Source organism: Colletotrichum karsti, assembly GCF_011947395.1.
Source record: "Colletotrichum karsti strain CkLH20 chromosome Unknown Scaffold6, whole genome shotgun sequence".
In the NCBI taxonomy this organism is placed as follows: Eukaryota; Fungi; Ascomycota; class Sordariomycetes; order Glomerellales; family Glomerellaceae; genus Colletotrichum; species Colletotrichum karsti.
In genome coordinates this window covers 106,031-126,244 of record NW_024065906.1, presented here as the reverse complement: position 1 = coordinate 126,244, position 20,214 = coordinate 106,031, and the positions used below count along the sequence as shown (strand labels likewise).

General features: G+C 56.8%; 2 protein-coding genes across 2 annotated transcripts; both read left to right on the top strand.

The window, feature by feature from the left end:
- Positions 1–1,398: 1,398 nt before the first annotated feature.
- On the top strand, positions 1,399–2,868 carry CkaCkLH20_02497 (uncharacterized protein; the record flags this gene model as incomplete). Its single annotated transcript, XM_038885216.1, has 1 exon — positions 1,399–2,868. One exon carries the CDS (start codon positions 1,399–1,401, stop codon positions 2,866–2,868), a length of 1,470 nt encoding a protein of 489 aa, XP_038749147.1.
- A 14,091-nt stretch (positions 2,869–16,959) lies between these two features.
- On the top strand, positions 16,960–18,812 carry CkaCkLH20_02496 (rhodanese-like domain-containing protein; the record flags this gene model as incomplete). Its single annotated transcript, XM_038885215.1, has 4 exons — positions 16,960–17,186; positions 17,246–17,313; positions 17,370–17,598; positions 17,657–18,812. 4 exons carry the CDS (start codon positions 16,960–16,962, stop codon positions 18,810–18,812), a joined length of 1,680 nt encoding a protein of 559 aa, XP_038749146.1.
- Positions 18,813–20,214: the final 1,402 nt, after the last annotated feature.

The following is a 20,214-nucleotide window of genomic DNA, read 5'->3' as shown; positions in this document are numbered from 1 at the left end:
TCGCCTCGTTTGCCCGTCAATCGATTCGACCAGTACGACACGCCCCTGTGACAATCGTAAATTGATTCACATCCGTCTCCTCCTCCCACCAGTCCGGCCCATCATCTCATTGTCCATTTGATGCCCCTCCCTCGTGTGTATCCATCCCATCGTCACATCTCCCACGCCGTGCCACGCAATGAGAAAAGGGCACAAATTCCCAGGGAACTGGCCGCGTTACGGGACAGGGTTGGACGCATGCCCGTAGTGATCCCCATCCTCGTTCTTCTGTAGTAGTAGAAGGTATCCTTTATATAACAATAGACAAGAAGCCCGCTCGACATGCCCATCAATATCCCGACCCTTTCCGGGCCTTCTGACCAAGCGGCATGCCCTACCAGCTTCTGACTCCTTCTGCCTATCACCGCCTCCGCGGATACGTCAGCAACACGCTGACATCAAGAAACCCCCTACTCCTTCGTCTCCTCTGAACACAAGGCAAGGGTTCTTGCGCCGTCCTCCTCTCTCAGCGTTTGACAAGAATCAAAAGAAGGAGATAACAACACAATCCTGTTATCGACCTGCTCCAAACATCCTCACGGCGACCTGAGTCTCAACAGGGGAGGCCAATAGCACCCATCTCGCGATCCTTGGCACCAACAACTCCATCGCCCCCCAAGCACCACCACCTCACCCAACCATCGCAGCGTCATACGGAATTCTTCACAAAACCCGCCCCTTCAATACCCCGAACAAGACGTATCCAGAACCGTAAAGACGGCAGTATCTCGCCCTGACTATTCCTCGTCTTCTCTACCCTGCCTCATTCTTTGAAAGGAAAGAGAAGGGCCCGCCCTTGAAAGCCAACCAACATTCCCCTGACAAGAATCGAGGAGCATCAAAACCGATCCAGACTCATACGGGAACACCAAAACCACCGAAAATTCCCCAATTGCTGTTCCTCCCTTGCAAAATCAAGTACAACGCCACCGCATATCAGCAGGAACGCGAGAGAGGGACAACCGTGACGATACCCCCTTTCTCGTCATCCCTTTGCATACCAGTACAACAAGCTTTTAAGGGACCATATATATATCCGCACCTGAGAAACATACCCATTGCGAAACGAAAACCCCTCTCGCAAACACGAACTTTGAACAGAAAAAGGGGCGAAAGGGATGAGATAAGTCTCGATACTGAGCACTCACTCCCCCCGAGCGCCGCATCTTGGTTCATCCAGGCTCGAGATCACCAGATACTCGCCCACGACTCTCTCCCCCCCGAAGAAAAGAAGAGAAATCTCTCCGCCAAAGAACAGCCGGATTCGACTCGGGAGACATCTCCACGAGTCCGCCAACCTTGCGATATCGACGACCAGCACAAAGAACCCCAACACCCAAAACCACCACCCTCGACACGATGCTCTTCCCCAACCCCCGCCGCCGACCGCCCTACCTCCTCCTCACGATCCCAATCCTCCTAACACTCCTCTACATCCGCCCCTCCCTTCCCTCCCTCTTCCACCACCCGCGACCTGCTCAACCCCTCGCCCAGCCGAACGCAACTACACACCTTCTCTCCCCGGCGATCCAGAAATACTGGTCCGACCTGCACTCCCTCCTGGCCGCGTCCGACCCCTCCATCGAGCCCCTGAAATCGACCCGCGACCCGACCCAAGACGAACTCGTCGACGAGACCCTCCCGCGCCCCGACGTGACCCCCGTGTCCGAGTCCGCCCTCAAGGCCCTGAAATCCGCCCACGCGACCTACGTCTTCGGCCTCAAGTCCCTCGCCAGGCGCCTGCCCACATGGGAGGGGTCCGCGGGGATCGTCATGACCGCGGGCGGCGGGTACCTCGGCACGGCGTGGACCTCGATCCTGATGCTCCGCCGCGCCGGGTCCGCCCTGCCGGTGCACCTCTTCCTCGACTCCCCGGCCGACTACGACCCGCACCTGTGCGGCGTGGTGCTGCCGAAGCTAGGCGCCGAGTGCCTGCTCTTCTCGTCCGTCCTGCGGCCCGCCGACGGCGTGAGCCACTACCAGTACAAGGTCCTCTCGATCCTGCTGTCCCCCTTCGAGCGGGTGCTCTACCTCGACTCGGACGCCTGGCCGATCCTGTCGCCGGACCACCTCTTCGCCACGGAGCCCTTCGCCTCCTACGGCCTCATCACCTGGCCCGACTTCTGGCTGTCGACCATGTCCCCCCACTTCAACGAGGTCGCGGGCTTCGAGGCGCCCCCGCTGCTGAAGCGCCGCACCTCCGAGTCGGGCATCCTGCTGTACGACAAGAGGTCCCACGCGCGGAGCCTGCTGCTCGCGACTTTCTACAACTGGTACGGCCCGGGCTGCTTCTACCCGCTGCTCTCCCAGCACGCCCCGGGGGAGGGCGACAAGGAGACCTTCGTGCAGGCGGCGCTGGCGCTCTCGGAGCCCTTCTACGACGTCTGGACGCCGGACGACGTGGTCGGGCGGTGGATCAACGGGTCCTACGAGACCGCGGCCATGCTCCAGGCCGACCCGGCCGAGGACTACCGTCTGCAGTCCACCGGCCCCGGCGCCGACCTCACGGCGGACCACGCCAAGGAGCCCCCCGCCGCGAGGAAGGCGAAGCCCCTATTCATCCACCACAACCTGTTCAAGGTGAACCTCTTCAAGATCGGCGCCTCGTCGGATCCCATGTTCCGCCTGGACGAGAAGGGCAGGCTCGGCCGGCTCTGGGGCTTGCACAAGAAGGTGATCAAGGACAGCGGGTTCGACGTCGAGAGGGCGATGTGGGACACCGTCTTCGAGGCCAACTGCGGGTTGACCTCGCGGGCGGGGTGTGGCGACCTCAAACGCTGGTACGAGGCCGTTTTCGACGAGGCGGAGCCGTTGGTCGACGGGTTGTGATGGACGGGAGGCTTTCTCCCGACACCACGCTATCCCTTACTACGAGAGCCTCCAAAGAGGAGACCATCTCTACCATCATCGCACGAAGCTTGAGCATGTTACAGCCGGACGGGCGATCAAGAACGGGAGCTAGGAACGTTCCAACGCGAACGCCCTGCCCGTCGGATCTGGGGCATCGTGTTAGTTCAGGAGAGACGAGGTTAGGCTCGGAAACGACTCCGTGGTGCGGGCCACCTCTCTTTGTCACGCACCTCTATCCGGCGCGGGTTGGAATGTTTGATGTTTTAGCCCGGAGGCGCTGAGCATTTCCCACCCCGAGACTCGGCGGCTCTGGACCGCCACCAGAAACGCATCTCGTGGCGTCTTTGTCGTCCATCAGCGGGGACGCTATGCGATCCTAAACTCTGTATTCCAAAAAATCCCATGAAACAGACAAAGAAACACGGGCGCCCGCCCCCATCGTCTGGCGGCTGAACGCCTTTAACAGCTACGACTACTCTGCAGGCGCCGCACGCCGTCCGAGTGGACGACGGGACGGAGGAGGAATGCCACGGGGATTAAACCGGCCGGTCGAAAAAGGCGCCGGCGACGGACGTCGGCCGGTGTGTAAGCCGCCGTGGCGGTTTCGCCCAATCTGGCCGCCGCGGTGTCGGGGATGTGGGGGAGGGGGCAACGAGGCACATGCGAAGCGGACAGAAATCAGCAGGACCCTGAAACTCCTGAAGCCGTTGCGGCGCATCGGGGCATTCTTTGCTCGCTTGTCGCGATGCTGCGGCTGGGGGAGGGGGTTGCCTTCTCGCCAGACATGGGCGCGGCCGATCGCAGGCCAAGCGAGTATAGGCGAGTCTCGGACAGAGCTGCCGTTTGAGGTGTTTGGACATGCGAACATCATTCAAGGCATTGTGTTCCTTTCGTATGCGAATAGGTCGGATGGTTTGGGATGAGATCCGGCACTTGAGTTCGTGCTAGCTACTGATGCTGAAATCCCGCCGTTAGTACGACGCGATGCAGATGATGGAGTTCAACCAGTCAGGTGCCTCGGTCGGCAGACTCAAGAGACGGCCAAGTAAACAATTCGGAAGCGGGAAAGCAGCTGCTACAGATTGTTGCCGTTGCGGCGGTGCCAATGGCAACGGATGGGGCGGACAGCGGGAGTTCACACCGGGTGATATCGTGTCGTTTCAGACACCGGTGCGGGTTACGCTGCTGCCGAAGCGGGAAGACACAGGTCTTGTCGTCGTAGGGATTGGTTCTGTAGCAAAGAAAGCCGTGGCTCTGCACGTCTCCTCCAGATACCTAGGTAATCAATGAGAAACCGTCCAACAGCCCCGGTCTGTGCTTCTGCATGTTTCGACCCAGCATTTTGGCGGATCGTCACTCGTATCGCCGTGGTGTCTGTCGTGATGGAAACGGCAAGCTTCGAAGCTGCTGCGGGATGGAGCTGCGCCGCGCCGCAAGCCCCTGGCTGCGAAGCGGGGAACCCAGTCTTCCATTGTCTGCCAAAGTTCCAAGCAGCAGCCGCAGCGGGCATCATCGTCAGCAGCAACACCCAGAGGTTCCGGGGGGCTAGAAATAGCTACGGATACTCTGTCGAGGTGAGGGGAAAAGATGGTGAGCTTTGCGAACCCCTGGGCTGACATCAGAGGGCCCCTCTTCCATCCTCGCAGCCTTGCCATCACGAAACCATCAGCAGATTCAGCTGGAGCCGGGTTTGGATTCCTTGCTTTTCGAGGGTGGGTTCAGCCAAACATCGGACCAACACTCCAATGGAGTGATGCCGTCAGATTGGGAGTTCGTGCGGTAAGGAGGGAGGAGTTCGTGCGGTAAACGGAACCTGTTGCCTATGCCGAGGTAGGCGGAGCCCAGCCTAGCTTTGGATCGAACTCTGCTTGCCTCATTCTCGTGCGGTTCCCGGGCAGTGTTTCCTATCGTTCCCGGCCGGTCGGCGCTCGAGAGAACAGAGAGAGAGAATTGTTGCTCCAACCTTCGGTCTCAAGGAATGGATCGAGTGTGGGACGGACGTGCACAACTTGGTTTTCTGCCCCTCCTTCTCTTCCCGGGCACGTCCCCTGTCAGCAGCTGCCAAAATGTCGACATGACGGGCGGCTAAGAAAGGACGTCACTTTTTGTCGTGACATCGTGACATCCCTGTCCTAGGTAGGCTGTCCCGTCCGAAGGCAGATTCTGAGATTCCCACACCCTCGGCACACCTTTCCCCCGGCCACGATGCTTCACGTGACTTCGCGAACCGACAAGGGGTTCGGAGACATGGCGAACAGGGTTTGCAGGGGCCCATTGTTTACATGAGTCGCGTATCCGCAGTTTGTAAACAATATACAGTGCAGCAAGACTCGCGCCGTAGCCTGCGAAAACCCGCGCTGAAATAAGGGGTCCCATCCCAAAGGGCGATATCCGCCAGCGTCGAGACCGAAAATCGAGGGGTAGAAAGAACACGCTGGAGCTGGACTGGATGGTGCCCGTGGCTTTTCCCACCCGCAGTGCAACACGCCAACACGCGCGCCGCCGCCGGCACCCGCTTGCTGCTTCACCATTGCTTCCCCTTTTCCACTGTTGGTGGAGGGGACAAAGAGAAAGAATTCCCACAACGGCTGCCGTTTCTCCCACTTGTCAATCGCCTGTCCTAGTTCAGGGCTCAAGCGTCCCTCAAACGCTCAAATGTGAAGCAGAGTCATGCGGAATCGAACCGTCCGCCGAGTTGCGCCGTAACGGTCCTGAAAAGTCTGCCATGCGTTTGATCGAGGCAAGGGGGAAAGTTGAAAAGAGGGGAAACGTAGAGCTGCAAAACCTCTGTGCGCGCAGAGGGCGTGTGTCTCTGGAGGGGCACGGAAGGTCGGAGGAAGACGAGGGCGAGGGAAGCAAAACGCCATCGCAGCTCCCTCCGTCACGCGGGATCCGTCGATGCATGGCATGGCTTGGACTTGCTGTCCGACCGGCCCGTTGAGAGCTGAAGCTCCGGCTTGAAATACACCTCCAGATGCGGCTGAGCCTCCTCATTGGATTGTGTGTGACGCCTGTGCCATCTCCCCTCATGCAGGCAGTCCTCAATAGCGTGAGATGGGCTCATCAATTCAAGGCAGCGTCGGGCGCTCATCGTGATTCGTAGCGCCCATGATAAGCCAAGCTCCAGTCTCCGTACGCATGCGCGATAAACAAACAACACTCGAAGCTGAGCAGCCAATCCGATTTCTCGGTGTCGCCCTCTGACCGACGCGGCGTGCGTTGGTTATGCGCTTCATGTTTTGGGTTGACTGACAGGTAGCACGGCCGGTTCTGCGGCCCATGGCCACATCTGGCAGAAGGCGCTCGGTTGAGGTCACTGGCATGGCATCGGCATCGACGCTTCGGATTCGTGCGAGTGCTCCAGAAATGGTTCTGCCCCGTCCGTGACGGCATGAAAATAACGAGCCAGCGAGCAGGATCTCGATACATATGGAGAGACGAGACCTCTGCCTTGCCTCTGCCCTCTCGCGGAGCGAAAGGAGGGTCAGGCGGCGCTCCGGGGGTCTTGAACCGTGACGATCACTTGCCATGCTCGACTCCGAGAGGATGACGTCTGTTTTAGAGCCGGACTAGGCCGCCGCGAGTGATCGGGGCCGGTGTGAGTGATCGAGGATTCTGGCATCGAGATGGGATTTCCTCGTACCGCCCTCCCTCTGCGTAGTTCGTCCACCGTTCCGCCTCAATTTCGTCCCCATTTGAGCATGGCGAGACCTTGTTTTGGCTCACTCGCTCAAGTGCCGGGTGAGACCATGCTCGTCCATCATCAACATGGGAAGATGCCTGGTTGCGAATTTTTATTTTAATTTTTTGTTGTGTTGGACAGTGCTCCGCGTCGAAAATTTGTTCGTCGCGTTTGATGACTCAACCCTCATTCAACCAGGGAGACACCAATATCAGACATCAACACCAATATTCGGTAAATGTGTCGTTGTCGTTGAGCTTATGTCAGTAAATCTCCGGGCCGCTTTGACGAGCAACGATATTGGGGGTCTCGGTCGCCTCGTCGGCCTGGCCTGTGATCGGGCGCTGTTGGACGGACAGTGGGATTTTGCCGTTTGAGCATCTTCATTAAGCTGCAAGGGAGTTCAGGAGGCAGTCCCGCTGGCACACCGTCGAACCCTGGCTGTTGGTGTGAGGTTCGTGCGATTGATATAGCAACGCGAAAGGAGTCATTTTGAACAACCAGGGGATCTGTTGGAATGGTCGTAAGGTTGGCTTAGACGCAACTAGATGCAATAGTTTCCAGCTGAGATCGGCTTCGCCAACAATCAAGGTTTTGAGGCGCAAGTCGAAGGACCATGACCCTTGATACGGCAAGTCAAATCAAGACTTGTCTGCGTAGTCGCTGTCAGTGAGTAGTCAGGTCATTTGACCTTCCCGTCCGCTGTCACGACTTGCGCGTGCAAGTGCGCAATTGTCTGTGTTAACCGCTCGGACTTGACGCCGTCGGTTGGCAATCACGTCCATACGGAGACCCCTTCGGCGCCAAACCGACGAGAGTCGTTATCATCGTTAGTGAGCCAATGGCATGGCAGACAGACCGTGGCTTGGGTGAAGCGAAAATCGTTAGGATGAGGTGGGCTGTCACTCATCGTCGCGGGGTTCAAGGGCCAAGGGCCTCTCAGTTGGGTGAACTGGGTACGCGCGCTCCCGTAGCTTTTTAGCCGTTTTTTTTCTTCCCTCACCAAGCAACCGCAGATTGCAGTCGGAACGAGACAGGGTGGGCCGGTCAATATCAACAGGGTTGACGACGGCAAGCAATTAAGCGAAGCTGAACATCTTTGTGCTGCCCGTTTCTTTCATTCTCGAAGAGAGCCTCATTCATTGTTGCATAATCCCGGACCGGAAGGAATTCTTCAAGGCTATTTTGAGACGAACAAGGGAGCCACCCTCGTCTTCTCCTTGAGCAGGTTCCTGAATCCTGATCAAGGCTGGACATCGGATTGTCGATCGAGCTGCCGACCGAGGGAGGGGAAGAGCTTTCCGAAAATCGACAAAAGTAAACAAATGGTCCCCTAAGACGCTGGGCGTCTCGAGGAAGCTGGGGATGCTGCATGCGACGAGGGGTGTTCTCTGGCTCGGAGCTCTGTGCACACGGGAACATGACAAACATGACCTTGAACCGTGTTATGCCGAGTGGAGCGGAGCTACAGCTGGGGTCGCCGACGATGCTCATGATGTTGTCATATCGTTCCAGAGTCGGCGAGAGGCACGAGATGCCGCCGTCGAGCTCCTCAGGACCCCGCTGTGCCCCGTCGCCGCAAACCCGTTGCCGTGGGAAGCTGGAGCTTCGCATCGTTAATGACCCTCCGTCGCCGGGGAAAGCTCTCCTGTTACTGCAGACAACTCGGGCCAGCACCAACATCATGGCGGAGCTCAGAAACATGGCGGTACTGCAGTAGCTGCTGCAGCTCCATGCAGCAAGGCCGACTGCCCGCAACTGTAAAACCGCAGCTCGGCATCCGTCTCGTCCCCATCCCATCGACAAATCCACTTGTGTTTCTGCAACCCGAGCTCGCATACTCGCATCAATGTGCAGCATAGCTGCAGCTGGCCGCGCGGTGGGCGGGGGAACAGGTGGGTTAGCGTCTGGTTCTTGTTCGACTCCGTTGCTTCTGTTGCCCCGTGGAACAAATCTTTGAGATTTCAACTTGAGTAGTCGCCCCAATAAACAGCGGCCGGTCGCGGCGATCACGACCGAGACTGATGTGATGCTTTCTTCTCGCATCATCTCCCCAGCCGCCGGCTCCTGGGATCCGGGACTGGGCTCCGGGCTGACCGGCCACTGAACCAGATACACGTGCCGGCACGGTAAGACCGTATCTGTGTAGCTACATGGAAAATAAGAACAGGTCCATCGATTTTGGCTTCGTTCGATGGACGCACGGAATAAATTGTGGAGATGAACAACTGAGCTTGCCGATTCACCGCCGGCTGGTCTTAGACAGACTTTGACTGGCACCTGGCAGCTCTCAGTTCCCGTGCGCTTGAACTCAGACGTCGCGCCGTCAATTTCGCATCATTCGAATGCTTGTCCAGCGCCGCTGATGAAGGCAGGGCTGGTTGATGAATGAACAGGCTGGCATTTGACCGTCTGTTCGCCGCCGGGCAAGCCAGACAGGCCAAGGCCAAGGCTTAAGGGCCCAGACCGTGCTTGATGGAGACGTCATGGGAGTTGAAGCTCTGTTGCTCTGTCAGTCATCATCTCGGGTCTGTCGCCTGGTGGTGTCCCAGCTCCGGGTTCCGGTCTAGTGTACGGAGTAGCTCGAGCGAGCTGGAGCTCCAGTTCTCCAACTGCAAGCCCCCAAGAGCTCCCGAGAGCTCCAGAGAAGCTACTTTTGTGTAGCGTACCGCCGTGCTGTATCCGTACTTTTTTTTTACGAGCGGATAGAGACAAAAGCTCCATCTTCAGTGCCCACTTGCCTTCCGAAACAAGATGCCCTGAAGCCAAAGCTGCAAGGGTTTGTCTCAGCCGCTGCCAAACCTGGGATTCTGCTGTCAGCAGTAAGCGGCAAACAGCCAATTGCACGCAAAATCAAGCCACAGATGAGCTGTGGCAGCTGCCGGTTATTTATTCGAGGTTGCTCTCAGTGTAGTTTGCGCGGGACGATGTAGCGATAAGCAACGTGAGGTGGTGTGGGCAAGGGTAACGGATCCCGGTTCAGCACGCACTCGCATCGCCTAAGACGCTCGCGAGGCAACAGAAAGAGAGCCAGGACCAGGACCAGGATCATGGCCAGGTCCGATGAGCGGGGGGAAGCGAGGGATTGGGTTGGGTCTTGGCAGAGAAAGTGAGGGAGAGTGGCCGAGAGCTCTGGCCAGTCGCGATGGCGTAAATGGAGATGAAGCCCTGTGAGCTGCCGATATCCCAGTCACGTCCCCAGTCGAAGCCCTTCACATCCTAGCAAATCCCACGTCTTCAGCCCAGGGCTGGCCCCGTTGGTTGCTGTGGGGAGAAGATGACGATGGGGGGTTACTGGGTCGTCGTCGTCTTCTTTTTTTCTGTCATTTTTCTCCCGCGGCGGTCCGGAATCTCCTGTCGTTCGTTACTGTTCCAATGCTTCGTAGCTCCGCAATCTGCGACGGTGGAGGACGTGAATAGTCTCGAAGACATATGTGCAGTGCTCAAGTATGCAAACCGACACGGACGCCGTGTGTTATCCGTTTTTTGTGTCCGCGGGCGGCCTAGGCCGAACACTTCGGCAGAACTGGTTTTTTACCCCGAGGTTCAAGCCCCGTTGGTTGGCCGGAGTGCTAGTCCGACAATCAGCGCCCCGGGTGCGTCAAGTTTGAAAAGCAGAATCAACTTCGGCAGACGGAGGAGGCCCAGGACGGTCATATTATGACTGAGATCTCTGTGACCTTGACCAAGTAAAGTCACGGGCCGGCCGCGTTATGTCGAAGGAATGAAGTTGGTCCTGTGTCTGCAGTGCCAGGAATGCTCGATGCGCCTCAGAAAGCGTTGCAGCCAAGCATCGGTGGCCTAAATCGGCCAAACAATTCTAATTGTTATTCGGTTGATGATTTGATAGCGACCACGGCAAGTGCCACGAATAACCGGCAGAAGGCTGTTAACTGGCATCCAAACAGCAACACCCAGCATGACTCTCGAAAGCCAACACGCCATTTTGTGCCAGACGTGTCTCAAGACCCTCGCCGCAGTCGACGTCCCGGCAACCGAAGAATGCAGTGGGCTTACGGCCTGGGCCCTGAAGTCTCAGGATTTTCAATTCTCGTCACCAAGTGTCGTTCGCGTGTGAACAGCTGCATCTGGCATCATATTGTGATTGTGTGTATCCGCGTTCCGCAGGTGTCACTCAGAACAAGCAGTCCAAGAAGGGAGCTTGGTGTGCCCGGTGGCCTGAACCCCGCTGGCGCCGAGCTGAAAGGATGACGAGACGGGCAAGATTTCGGAGATCAAGGTCTGGGAGCCCTGTTGGTAGCAATCACGCGTTTCCGTTTCTGCGCCTCGAGGTAGCCTTGCCAACCTTGTGTCGAAGACGAAGTTGTGAAAAAGGATGTTTCTGGTCAGGGGTCCGGAGGCATAAAGGTGGAAACGGCACGATTAAGGTGCAGATGCTGGTGACACAATAGGCAAGGCGGCGTACGGCGTAAGTGGCTGATGCCGTGTTTCTGTGCTGCGGTAGGCCGCGGACGGGTTGGCTAAGCAAGGAGTTAGTGAGGTGACAGACACTGACAGACAGGAGAGACAAGACAGACGTTGTTGTTGTGTTGTAGTAATCTCCAATGTCTGTCTCGACTGACGAGCGTATCCGTACCTCAAGTCAGAACTGACTGAGGACAGGGGGCGGCGGTAGGGCGATAGCTAGACCAACTCACCGCTCCTTTCTAGGCGCGGTTGTCGCTGGGCTGGCACTTGACTGATTTCCAGCATGCGTAAAGGCTCTGCCGGAGGTCAGGTACGGACAAGTTGGATATCCTTTCTGATGGTAGCTAGGCCGAAGATGGGAAAGGTGAGGCGGATGGTGGACGGCGCGGAGCAATGATGTAAGCGTCGCGGCTAGGCCCAGTTTTACCAAGGCGTTGTCGCTACTCGCTAGTGTTGATGGAGGCATTTGGACTGACGACCTGGTCATCTTTTGCTCTGGGCGATGGACCCTCGTAGGCTCTGGGTTGACTCTGATCGGACATGGAGGGCGCTTAGTTTCCCGGATTGCCTAGCGATCCCTCAGCCACCGAGATGATGGCGCCATACGAAGTATTCCGCGGCCGGCGACAAGAGACAGAGGCAGAGACAGACCCTGGTGCTTGCTGGTCAACCGTGTGACCTGGGGGAGGGGCAGCTGGAGTGTGCGAGATAGATAGAGCCGTTGGGTAAAGTAAAAAAGCACTCAGGATGGCTTGTGATAGCTGCGGACGACGAGTCGTGCGGTTCGTTGGGCCCCTCCGTGCGCCTCCATGGCCCCCATCTTGGCGGTGTTGTTTGGCGGACGTCTCGTCTGACGTTGGGCCGTCGTTGTTGGTGGCTGTCGGGGCATGGAGATGTCCTCTTCGGACTGGTTTCCGTACGTCGCACCAATCAGCCAAGTCAAGGACCGCCGGCTGGGCCCAATGGCTAATGCTGGAGAGAGGGAGAGGCAGAAGCTAGCGAACAAAGTCGGGCGTGTATTCGTGGAAAGGCGATGCGGCGGAGGTGCGGCAGAGGCAGCTTTGTCTGTGACGGGAATTAGGACATGCCAATGCCAGCTGGGAAGAATAAGGTCGGCAGGTAAGGCGAGTGCAGACATAGCACAAAGCACACAAAGGCGGTGTTTGATAATTGATCAGCGGTCTTTGTGATTTGGATAAGGTATGAAAGAAAAATGGAAAGCACAATGCGAATCCGCCGCAACGGATATCGAATACGCATTTAGCAGTAAGGTAGGTAGTGTAGCTGCTGGGTCTGGTCCCCGCTAGGCGACGTTTTTTTTTCTTCTTCTTCTTTCCTTCGTTGCTTCGGTGTTCTCTCCCTGCGGAAGGCACGAATGAGCCTGGGGAGCCTCAATCACACGCCCTCCCGGTCCCTTCCTTGCCTTAAGATGCTAGGTCAGGTAAGGTACGGAGGTGAGGTGAGGTCCACGTCCCCAGGTCTGGAGTCTGGACGACCGAACCCCTTACACTGAGCAACCCGTGTTCCTTTTCCATTTCCAAATTTTTCCACCTCGCAACTGAAGAGCAACAGGCGGGGATGTGGAAGGAAAAAGTTCGCTTCTACAGGCACAGAGGGCCGCAATGAGGCCCGGGTACGGACAGAAGTTCGGCATGGGCTCCACCTCCGCCCGCTCTTCGGGGCACACATTTGACACTGTACCCGACTTTTAGGGGACCCGTGGACCGCAAAAGGAGAGCTGCCACAGCGACGGCTCGGCGCTCCAGCGACCACGGACCACAGACCTGGAGCTCTCACCTCACAGACCACTGCGGGCTGCGGGCATGTACTTGAGGTGCATGCAGATAACGCCAGTCAGGGTGAAGGGAAGGCCGGTCGGGTGGGCGACGTGAGGGTCGAGGATGATTTTTTCTTCTTTTCTTCTTCTTAGTACGGAGTTCAGAACAGAAGACCAGACCGGACGAGCGGGACTACTGAGGTAGACGGGACCACGAGGCGAGATACGGCGCAGTACGTGCACCTGGAGTTTCCTAGTGCACTGGTCGGAGAAATACGTACAAGACCAGCCGTAAGTAAAGTCAGCTTACTACCTGCCTTAGAGCCAAAGTGCCTCCCGTTTGAACTGGACGCCATAAGGTACGGTAGGCAGCTGTCTTGCATCCCAGAAGACAGCCCCTGAACGCCTCATCCGGAGCCGTCAGCACCGTCACCTGCAAGCCAGCGGGGGTGGAAATCCAAATGGTAAGGTCACGGTAACGGAATCGTTAATCGTTGCGGCAACCGCCTGTGAGGGAAAAGCCTTCCAGGGGACCGGTGTCAACGTCTGCCCCTGTAACGCCCTGGCGACGGACGAGGGACGTAAGGCGAAAGTACTCTCTAGGGGGCCAATTACGGCGTTGGCATCGTACGCGGTACCTAGAAGCAATCCAGAGTCAGACGGGACGGATTGGATCCAAGTGGAAGGGCAGGGCAGGGCAGGGCTCATGTGGGCGGTTCAGCATTACCGACATGAACAGTGGGCGATGAGAGTCAGTTCCTGCCTTAGGGGCGATTGCCCACCTCAGGGCCTCGTCCATTCGGCTTGTGCTGTGCCTGACTTGCTTGCTTGCTGTGCTGTGCTTTGCATAGGGAGCTGGAGCTGGATCCGAGGGCGCATTGGCACTGGGCTGCGCAATTGTACGATTGGCACGATGTTGTTCGATGTCGGGTTTGATGCACAGCACACCTCGCTCTCTCTCGAGATGCAGCTAAAGCAAGATAAGGCCGTGGGTACGTATCCTTTCCCGACACGTGCTCCTGTCTGGTCGCTGCACTTGGACAGCGCTGTGCCTTGCCTTGCCTTGGAACTTGTAGAAGCGCCGACCATTGTGATGCGTGTTATTGTTGTTGTTGGCGACGATGCGATGGTAAGAAACAAGATAAGATGAAAAGACACAAGATGGCACTAGCAGTGTGTCATTGACAATTCCTTGGCCGGGCATAGAGAAGAGGAAGATGCAGACCGGGTCGGCCCTGTGAGAACTGTGTGAAGGCCAGAAACACACCCGACCTGGGAAAGGTATTCCTGTCATGCCATTGGCGGGACTCGACGAGAGTACGTACTCGATCTCTGTTAGGTAAGGCATAGGGTACGTACCTCTCCCAATGCAGGAAACATGGCATCGCGCTAACGTTATGCGCAAGGCAAGTGCATCCATCCCACTTGCACTTGCATCTATCTGCGTCTGCGTCTGCGTCTGCTTCTTGCATCTGCAGGTGCTTGGTGCATTATCGCCATATCTTGGTACATGTACTCTGTATCTTCGCACAGCGTCAACCCGAGAAAGGCAAGCAGGAAGCAACCACCAAACAGGGCCTTCGCATTCGATCCATCCTGTATCCCAGTCCTCACCCTCGCCCTCGCCCTCGCCCTCGTCGCCCTCGTCCACAAGGGCCAGAAGCTGCATCATATGGCCGCAGAAAGGCCCCGTAGCTGCAGCAGCAACCAAAGTCGCCCTGACAACCTTCCATCTTTGAGGCTATTGGGTGCCCCTCCTGTCGTCAGAGGGGAAGGAAAAGGGAAGATCACCAGGCCAGGGCCTGCTGATGCTGAGCCTGCACCTGCACCTGCACCGTACTGCTGGGTACTTCTTTTCATGTATCACTGGATTCTTCTTTCCTTTCCTTGCTCGTCGTTTCTCCTTGAAGCGCCCACCGCCCACTTTGGCTACCTTATCCGCACTTTTAACACACTACTACGTAAGGTCTACGTACCGGTTTTAGTGCTGCGCTGGACAGTCCACGACCGAGACAAGAAACACCACCCAGAAAGTCGGACATTCACATAGCAGCAGTACTCAAGTAGGGCGTGAAGTGAGAAGTCTGGTCTGGTGGACAACGGGACGACGCCGTCACACCTCACACCCCCCTGTTTGGCGCTTCCCTGCTCACTGGAGCGACTGGCGCTGGTTTTGAATCTGGTTGATGTGCCATTCGACCTAGAAACTGGATCTGGACCTGGACTCTGATGATCGAGAGTCGAATTGTCTCTTTGCGCGCCTAGTACTGACCAAGGTACCGTGCTTGTGTGTGGTCTCACGTCTTCTCCTGCCAACGGGCGACGACGGCGACGGCGACGGCAACGGCAACGGCAACGGCCCAGCCATCAGAACTGATCCCATCTCAATCCATCCATCCATCCATCCACGTCTACGGAGTATCCCAAGGTTCCCTTCCCTTTACCGGCTTGCCAGCCCCAGGCTAAACACTGACAGTGACATGCCCCCATCCCGGCAAGTCTCAACCCACCAGGACCTGGACCTGGTTCATCTTCTCATCCACACACCCTCTTCCCCAAGGGACGCCCATGCCTGTTCCTGTTCCTGTTCCTGTTCGCGCTACTACGATACTATGTACCATACTGTGAAGTCTTGTCTGGTGTGAGCTGGTTACCATCCATCTCGAGCCTGGTCTTTCCATGTTTCTGCTTCCCGTCCCAGTCGTCGCTCACCATCATTCAAAAACCTCTAGTCTCCTCTTCTTCCCGAACACTTCCCTCCCTCTCTCTCTCTCTACCCCCTCATCCCCGACCAAACCACCAACGGTCCGACGGTACGGTAGGTTTTTTTTGCTTTACGGATATACGGTTGATTGCCTTTTTGTCGTTGTTCGGTCTCTTGGTCCAGGAACAGATTTGAAGGTCCAGCCTCTCCCATACCGGAAGAAAAAAAAACCCAACCTTGCCGCCAGTACCCCAGTACCATATCAATCCACGAAATATCAAGAACTGCTTTTTTACGTGTGCTGGCGAGTCCACCACCACACCTTCGTTTTTAGCGTGACGTTTTTCCCAGCGGGCACGGAACGGAAAGAAAGAGAAAAAAAAGGACGAGAAGGAAACCCGTAGCAAAAAGGTAGAGAAGGAATCAAAGGCTTAGACGCACTTTTGCTCTGTCTTTTTTTTCTGCCGCACCTGCACCTGCACCTACTCTCGGTCTCGGATCCCCTCACCATCTTACCCATCATCTTCAACTCTCTGCTCGGCCACCGAAGCGTAGCTCGAGCGAGACTAAAAGGAACACACAAAAAAAGCGAGGAAGTAGCATTGGGCCTCCGAACCGCACCATCGACCACGGCACCGACTCTGCACTGCTGCACCGCACCGCCTCGCACCGCACACCCGCACCGTTTTGCGCCTGCTCCTGGTTCCTGGCTCCCGACTAGCTACCAGCTTCCCCCAAACCTCCGGAAAGACCGTCATTGTCACCTCGCAGTCTTCGATTGTTCGTCGTGACCTTCCATGCAACAAAAGCGGCACCGCTCCCGCCTCGACAATTCTACCTGCCCTTTTACACCAAGGGCATCGTGGAACGGCCTTTCTCGCCTCCCCTCGACTCGCCGCTCTCTTCCCTAACGAGACGACGACTTCGATCTTGGACGACGAGACAGCCACACTCCCGAGACGCACATCAACGAAGTCACCGATTTGAAGGAAAACGGACACCACCAATTTTCGAGTTCCCGGCCTCCCATGTTGCTTGCAACTGTCCAATAACGAACGGCCCCTCGTCCCAGATCTTCGATACAGCGAGCCTACCGCCCGAACCATCCCCGCCACGATTTCGCATCTCGCCAAGCAAATTTCAGTCCTCGACTCGAGATCGAAGTCTTGCTCGCAGCAACCCACCCCCGCGATACTCGACATTTCTCCCCTCCGTCCCGACGTCGTCTTGTTCCCCCATTGAGTGGCAAGGATCAGAAGAAAAATCTTTAGAAAAGAGTCGCAGCATTCGTTTACTCGCGGCCCGCCAACGATCGAACTCTCATTTTACACCACAACGTCACGACATATCGAGTATCGTCTTGGACGCAGCGCTCACTACCGCGAAACAATACTACCACTAACACCACAAACATAACCCTCCAACCAGTAATACTCTCGCTACTGCACTCTTCGGAACACCCACCCCGAGCTTGCAATCATGGAGACTTCACCCTTGGCGGCGATGCACCGCCCTATGGCCGTCCCTTCGTGGGGCAACAAGGATCTCTTCCGTCCTCGTCCTCACTACACCGGCGGAAGCAGCCTGCGCGAACAGATTCACCGGTCCAACGACTACTTCAGCATTAAGGATGTGCACGGCTCGTCTCCGGCTGCCAGCCTGGCTGCCGACCTCTCCCAGAACTTCCGTCTGGATTGTGAAGCGAGGTGGGATGGCATCTCCCATGAATATCTTGGGACCAATCCGCTGACCTCATCTCCTGCAGTCCCAAGTTCCCCACGCCTCGTCGTGCCCTGTTCACTTCCAACATGATGGGTGACGGAGAGACCCGCGGTTAGCATTGACCTGGCGTTCAGTGGAAGAGTGGTGGTGCTGATGAAAGTGACTAGAATATGTCCTCACGACTCCTCCTCTGCCCGAGTCTTCGCCCGCTCCTCTCAACGAGATGATGGATGTCTCGCCTCTTCCGCACAAGATGCCGTTCATGGCCCAGATCGAGATAACGTCACCGACGCCGGGATCGACTCCTACCGGAGAGGACGACGAGATGATGTTGGATTCGCCGGCCCCCATTCCTCGGCAGGCGTCGTTGGAGCCACCCAAGCCACTGGGAGTTGAGTAAGTTTGATTGCCACATTCCTTCTAGCTCAAGGGGTCGTGGCTAACTCAGGGGTAGACGAAGAAAGCCGGGCCTGCGCCGTCCCTCCTTGACTCGAACCAAAGGATATTCCACTAGTGGCGTCCCCGGTCGATCCAACACAGACAACCAGCTACCCACTTTCCGATTTGGTGAGAACCGATTGACACATATGAGCAGTGCTCTGTCCCTCGACGAATGTTTCGAGACCACTTCTCCGCCTCAAGAACGTCGACCTCAGACAGCCAACAGCCCTACTCCCGCCGTGCCTGGTGCCATTCGTTCTCGTCCTCAGTTCTCCAGCCTCTCCGGTAACCGCAGCAGTCCCTTTGGCAGCCAGCACAACCGCCGGCCCAACAATCCCTTCATGCGTCCCCGCAAGCAGTTCCGCCGCTCTCTGAGCATGTTCGAACACCCCGGCGATGTCGTCAAGTCCAAGTCAGAGGGCGGTGACTCGTCTCCCACGACTCCCGAATCCCACCACGGCATGGACGACGAGATCCAAGAGCCTCTCCTGCCTCACTTCCTGGCCGACGACCCCACCGACACCATCCCCCGGATCACGAGAGAAACCATGGTTGACCTCTTGGACGGAAAGTACAGTGACAAGTTCGACCAGAAGATGGTCATTGACTGCCGATTCGAGTACGAGTATGAGGGTGGCCACATCGATGGCGCCGTCAACTACAACAGCAAGGACCTCCTCGCCTCCCAACTGTTCCAGCATCCCATGCAGGGACGAACCATTCTCATCTTCCACTGCGAGTACTCAGCCCACCGCGCCCCGATGATGGCTCGCCACGTTCGCTCCGAGGACCGAACCGTGAACGCCGAGCACTACCCGCATCTTACCTACCCTGACGTGTATATTCTCGAAGGAGGCTACAGCGCCTTCTTCAACGAGCACCGCTGCCGGTGCTACCCCCAAAACTACGTTGAGATGTCCGACGAAGCCCACCAGCGCACCTGCGAACGCGAACTCGGCCGCCTCAAGAACCCCCGCAAGGGCTTCGGCAGGGCTCAGACGTTTGCCTTTGGCGAGCGCGAACCTTGCGTGGACCAGTCGCCCACCGCGCCCTCGAGACCTAGCCTTCTCAGACCCAGCATCAGCTTCCGACAAGATCCCAGCACCATGATCGGCAACTCTCCGATCCTGGGCGAACGCTGCCATGCAAGACGCATGGCCTCTTACTAGAACCCCTCACATGCTCCTCCAACTGTCTGCTGCACACTGGAGGAGCATTCCTCGTCTGGAGGAATGAAGCAGTCCCCCTCGACCACTTCCTGGCATCCTTAATAGGGCGATCCACAGCAACCTGATTGTCGATTTTACGCGCCTCTTCTCTGCACATGTCTACCCTATTCTTCGACCGTCAAAATTCCGCCTTACGAATCCGACCCCAAAAGCAGCTTGACGCTTACGGCCGCGATGAATTCACTATTACGCTAATAGAACTCGTTATGAGCTTTGTTCTACAACCTGAACATACAACAACACAACAACCGGCACTAGACGCATTGGCATATTGTCCCGCATCGCCACAACATGGTTGTTCGGAGTCCATCTTGGATCTGGCATCTCGCGGTGGCTCCTGTCGGCATTTACAGCATTGTCCTTGGTTTCCTTTGTCAGAATTTCTGCATCATCCGACACGACATGGTCGGATGACGTCCACCGAGGGAGTTGGTCTCGACGCACACGACACAGCGCGGTCTATCGCGACGGTCGTGTCTCCGCAGCTCCGGGCTCGGGAGCATTTCGCTATGTCATCTCGGTCCGGTCTGTTGGTCTCCCACCTATATCCGGGAGTATTTCGGACCATGCTCGGTGGACTGTTCTTTTTGTTTTCTCGATTCCCTTTGTCTGGTCACTTGACCCTTCACCTGATACCAAAACTTTCTATCCAAACGCCGAATACCCGACATCCTTGTCATCGGATGGCACAACACACTCACAGACCTCACCATTCCCTTTACATTTTTTATCAAAACAACGCCTCACGGACCGTCAGTGGCCGAGCTTGTTGGAGGACCTTCACCTCCCGTGTACATTGTAGGAGTAGCTGGGACAGAACAGCGCGAGAGAGAAGTGGAAAAGCTACGGCGGAAGAAAAGCAGTTGCTCGGGAATGCCTTGTAGCATTGGCGTATTTTTTGGGGAGAGCTCTGCAAGCTTGGAAGCTGCATCGTGCGATTGCGGCGTGGGTGAATCCACGCTTTCTCTGTACAGTACTGGCATCAAAAAGAAATTGCCAAAACAAGATGATCCATAGAAGGATCATTCTGGGCTAGCTCATACACAATTGAATGAAAATACACACAAACAAACAAGACACGCGCGCACATTCATTTCGTACATGCGGGACACGTGCAGGCGGCTCAAGCTACGCGCGCGAGAGACAGAGAGCGCGTCTGTCCGAGCCTCTGGGGTCAGGCTGTTGTCTGTGCAGTCCGGAGGCACGATGGTCCTTGGGGGCTTCTAGCGTGTTGTTCATCCGGTTCGGCCACGTTTTGAAACATCCACACGGGCCCCCGGCTTGATCGTTGTTGTTATCTCGGGCCTTGTTCCTTGCGGCGGTTTGCTCAAGGCTCTCGCGA